The 5277-nt window shown below is 49.5% G+C and overlaps 1 protein-coding gene across 1 annotated transcript in view; it reads right to left on the bottom strand.

Annotated features, from left to right (window-relative positions):
* Nucleotides 1–1566: 1566 nt before the first annotated feature.
* Nucleotides 1567–5277, bottom strand: part of RDH8 (retinol dehydrogenase 8 (all-trans)) — a gene marked incomplete at its 5' end in the record, with an annotated part of 5169 nt that continues 1458 nt past the window's right edge. The window contains 4 exons of the mRNA XM_018575460.1: nt 1567–1839; nt 3200–3383; nt 3504–3597; nt 4885–5064. Of these exons, the coding sequence (XP_018430962.1) occupies nt 1615–1839; nt 3200–3383; nt 3504–3597; nt 4885–5064 (683 nt within the window). The remainder of the gene's footprint in view (nt 1840–3199; nt 3384–3503; nt 3598–4884; nt 5065–5277) is intronic.

The raw sequence follows: 5277 nt of genomic DNA on the forward strand, positions 1-5277 counted from the left end.
GAGACCCGGGGCAGTCATAAGAAGACCTTATCCTATGGCTTTGGTTCTCTTTGGTTGGTTTTATTACCCTGATCTGGATCCCCAAACAGGAAACCTCACAGCTTCCTATGGTGCCCACGTAGACTGGTGGTTGTTAGAAGCCTCCGCCTGTACAGGAATAGTACACAGCCACCATCTCCCTACCATGGTGCCTTGGAGGAGACACCACGTTCAGATTGTCTCATGGACATGTGATGGATGCAACCACTCTTGCCGATCTCCGATCTGACCCCACAGCACAAAGATTACAATGATTCATTTTTTTAAAGTGAATGTTGTCATGGAAGTCATACTGATGGTTGGGGTTAGAGGTTGGCACAATGAGTCTCCACTGTGAAGGTAATAGGTGTGGTTGGGAGGGCCGGATTTCCCACAAGGACACCCAAGGCCCGGCCTCGGGGCAGCAGGGATTAGAGGGGCAGCAGGGGTGTGGAATTCCTATCTCCTGATGCCAGGGACATGCGGTTCCCGGGGCGCCGGGCGGGTAGTTGTTCTCTACATTTAGCCCGGCTTTGGGCAAGCAGGGCTAAAGGTACAGCGGGGAAGCCACATTTTGTACAAGTGATCCCGGCGATGTCATCGAGATCACTTGTATGCAGCCTGCAGGTCTGCCATTCTACATGGGGGGGCGGGGTTTGGCGGATAGGGGGGCGCATTGAGGACCTGGCCTTGGGGCAGCAGGGAGAGTATTACATGCACTCCAGCGATGGCTGCATGGCATTTCTTACGATGGGTTTCCTGATGGTGTCCACAGTGGATCATGCTTGCTGCATTCTCCATTAGAAGCCCTGGTGGCAGGGTGATGCACTAACAAGGGACATGCTGAAAGATGGAGAGAGAGCAGTGTGCCGGGGTTGATCTCATCAGTCTGCTGCTTCTCTTTGCACAGTGGATCATGCCTGCTGCATTCCCCATTAGAAGCCCAGGTGGCAGGGTGATGCACTAACAAGGGACATGCTGTTATGTGGAGAGAGCAGTGTGTCGGGGTTAATCTCATCAGTCTGCTGCTTCTCTTTTCACTGCCCAGTCACAGGCTGGTGGAGGGGCAAGACCTTTAAGTCTTACATAACCACCACAGAACAAAGTCAGGTCTTTTCCCCTGCCAGGTAGAGCTGTGCTGTGTGACAGAGCCATGTAAATGTTAGAACTGGATGGATAAAATTACAAACCCTATGAGAGCCCCATATATGCACTTTAATTAAAGGGGCGCATTGAGGAACCTGGCCTTGGGGCAGCATAGAGAGTAAATCCGGCCCTGGTCGTGGGGCTTAGTTTGCCATGGCAGGATTGGCTCAAGGCATGTTCATCATGAAAGGACTCCTCACAGCGAAGGTAAGTGACTTAGTTTTAGGATTTTTGGGTGTGATGACCACCAAGGCCAACTTTCCACGCAGTGTAAGCATTAGTGCCAAATACCTATCGGCAACAAAAACATATACGCGTTTTGGTGCCGGTAGCTCTTGGCGCCGAAACCTCCTCACCCAAAAAACAACCGTGTAAATGTGTAAGAAGACAACAAGTAATAGACTGCCCCGTTAAGTCCAAGCTAGCTTCACCGTTGGTGCTCCGCGTGCCTCAGACCGGCATGACCCTCCTGCGGAAGCAGTTGCAGGTGATACATTTCAGGAGGTTGAGGCTGAAGTGGAAGACGGAGCCATAGTTGAAGAGCATGTTGTAGTAGGTCCTGACGGACAGGTTCCCCGTGTTGTCGGCATACTTCATGGCGGTGAGCGGAGTGTACAGAGGGTTGGTCTGATGGCGGAACACCGGCCGTGCCATTCCTATGACCTTCACCGTGGCCTGGGATGGAACACAAAATATGACCGTCAGAGGACCATCACTGGGCACACTGCTCCGTCTTATGAAGCTCATTGTGAAGATGTCATAAACCCAGACTGAGATGGAGCAGACTAGACTTGTGCGCCGTCAAAAAATTCGTTCAGTTTCGTAATATCCGTTATTTCGTAATTCGCGTCCGAAACTCAATTCGGATTCGTACGAAATACGAATTTTCGTTCATTTCGGCGCATTTTCGTAACTTTACAAACATTCGTTATGATGAAGTTAAAAAGCAAAAATACCTTTGTTAATATTGGAGTCAAGCAGACTAGGATGATATTGTCAGGGATACCGGCACAGGTGACCCCACACCTGAGCAGGCACCCACACAGGCAGACCAAACACTTATGACCACACCGGACAGGGCAGAATGTATTATATACAGTTTAATAAACAGCAAAACTAAACAACACCCAAAAGCAAACCTAAATAAGTAACATCAACCAGACTACAAGCAGGTAATGGCAACAGGAGGTGTCTAGGACTGCAAATGGGTAACCGGGCTCGGGACACAAACAGGGTACAGGACTGGTAACAGGACTCTGGACAGAAAGCAGGAAACAGGAAACGATACTGAGCCCTCATCCTGACTGCAGGGAGGGTTTAAATATCCTCCCGGGAAGCACCAGGTGATGGCTAAGTACTGGCAGCTGGGAGACACCCGCAGGTGAGTACTGGAGCTGCATGTCTCAGTTCCTGCGCCACCTAGAGGCGCTCTGGATCCTAACAGATATATACTCTCAAGTCAGCACAAGGAATGTCTGCTACTATATATATATATACAATAGTCAGGGGCCTCTCCCCTTCTCTGGAATTTCTATCCACGTGCCGTTCAATATTCTCCAACTCTTGGAACCTTCAGGCGCAGCCTTAAACCTCTTCTATGCACATAAACATATCATCTAACCCAAGATACTCCCTTCAGTCACTGATCCAACTCTGCTTTCTTCTCCACGCTCTGACAAGCATACAGTTCTATCTGCTCTCATTAGGAAACCCTTGTTTGTATCTCTATATTGCCAAAAGTGTTGGGCCCCTCCCCCTCCAAATCATTGGATTCAGGTGACATTTCCCGGCTACTAAATATTCCGCCGCGGTCGCCTGTTAACCTTCCTCTCGGCCAGTGAAGGTGCTCGTAGATCATAGCTGCTGGGTGGCCTGGAATAGGGAGGTGCCGGGTGGTAGGAGGAGGTGGCCAGCTACTAAAGCTATGTGGACCATAGCCCTATGGGTTGAAGCTCTGGATATAAACTGGAGATGCCTGTTGTGCAGTCCGGTGGTCAGTTCGTCATATCCTATAAAGCCGTGGCCAATTACTAACCTTTGCTACTGCATCTGGGGTCTGCCCCAGGGTGGTGAAGATCTCACGAGCTGCAGGTAGGTAGACCTCCTTAAAGTATCTTACGGTTGCAGCATCAGCTCCAGGAAAGTCAGACCGGGCCACTTCCTCCATCAGCTTCACCTCAAACTCGGTTTTGACGGGGCCAGGCTCTATCAAAGAAATGCTGCGCACACACAACATGTATCAGACGAGCTCACATGACCACTTAAAAGGGGATTTCTAGGAAAACATGGCAACCCCCTCCTTTTCAGATGCCCCCCATACTTCAGACGTTTTTACTTACAAGACATTGAACTTCAAGAGCTGAACAGCCAGACTTTCGCAGAAACCTTCGATTGCAAACTTTGAGGCGACGTAGACGTCATTGAACACGATACCTGTAAGAGAAGGAGACGGTTGCCGCTCAATGATCTGTGTGCATGGAGAAAATAGAAGGGCCCAAAACCCTCAGGGTCCCAGGAGCCGAGCCTCCCACATACCCCCCTCTCTATTTGTCCCGGTGCACCAAAACAAGAGGTGAGCGGAGATGCTCCATTGGGGACCTGTTCTGGTTCTGGTGATGACTGCCTAAGCAGGGAACTCCTTTCACTTTATAGATATTAGAGATATTTCTTTTGACTTCCTGTTACATCTCCAGGACAGGATGTGACAAAGAAAGCAAAAAAATGGGCATGTGTGCTGAAAAAATATTCTGAAGGTATTTTGGACTAATAAAATGCGCAGCAATATGTGGCAATCAAATATGGCGGCTCTGGGACCATAGAGTCCTTTAAATGGCTTGGTGTCAGGGTACCGTGCGCGGGTGTCCCCACACCGCATGCAGGTACCCACGCAGGAGGACCAAATTAGTATGACCACACTAGACAAGGTCAATGAGTTGTATACAATTGATTGTAAACAGCAAAACAAAACACAACAACCCCAACCAATACCAATACCCACAAGCAAGTAAAGTAACCAACTAAATATAACCACAAACACATACAAAAGATAACAAAGTATCCAAACCAGAAGCAAATAGCTGAATACACACCCAGGGTATACAAGCCAGGCAAACCTGGGGAGCAGGGCAAGACCAGGGTCGGCCTAAGGGACAAAGGGTCGGGGTACAGGCAGGTAACAGGACTCAGGAGTGCAAGCAGGTAACAGGACTCAGGATACACAGGAAATGGCAACAAGCTCAGGGCACAGGACTCCGTCAGGGAAAGGCGACAGGATACTGAGCCACAGTCCTGATTGCAGGGAGGGATTAAATACCCTCCCAGGTCGCACCAGGTGGTGTATAATCACTGACAGCTGGGAGACACCCGCAGGTGAGCACTGGACTTACAGGTTCCAGCACCACCCAGTGGTGGTCTGGTACCTGACATTTCCTGGCTGCCTGGAGACATCTGCAGGCGAGCACAGGAACTGCAGGACCTGGCTCCAGCGCCCCCTGGAGGTGCTCTGGATCCTGACACTTGGATGGATGAAGCCATTCCCCCCATTCATACCACATGGTAGTTTTGGGACAAGCTGAACCAATCTACCACCCCAGTATATGTCACATGTTGGCTGCTTCCATCCAAGTGTTTTGAGCTCCTTTAAAACCGGGTTGCCTCATGAAGGGACTCCTGCTTGGATTTCCGGTTGTTTCTCGATACCTGAACATAGAAATGTCCCACCTTGTAGCCCCAGGACGCTGCTGATCACCACAATATGGCCGCTCCCACGCTTCTTCATGGATGGAAGGAGTTCTCTGACCAGGTAGACGACCCCAAAAAAGTTTGTCTCAAAGATCTTCCTCATGTCATCCATGGACTGGCTTTCAAGGGGGCCGATGTGCCCAATACCAGCGTTGTTCACTGCGATGAGATATCAATGTATTTAGAATAAATGAAAGAGGAGAACGAAAAGAACCGAAATTGCAACAAAGATAACACACGGAGACGTAATCATAAAGCAGGAAATCTGACCTCCATCAAACATTCACTGCTGGTGAATCTTACAGGTGCATGTCTTTTAAATGACAGTCATCCCTTCAACACCAAAGAATGTTTGGTGAACGTAACAATCAC

The sequence above is a fragment of the Nanorana parkeri genome, unplaced genomic scaffold (assembly GCF_000935625.1).
Source record: "Nanorana parkeri isolate BGI_ZX_2015 unplaced genomic scaffold, ASM93562v1 scaffold3965, whole genome shotgun sequence".
Lineage (NCBI taxonomy): Eukaryota > Metazoa > Chordata > Amphibia > Anura > Dicroglossidae > Nanorana > Nanorana parkeri.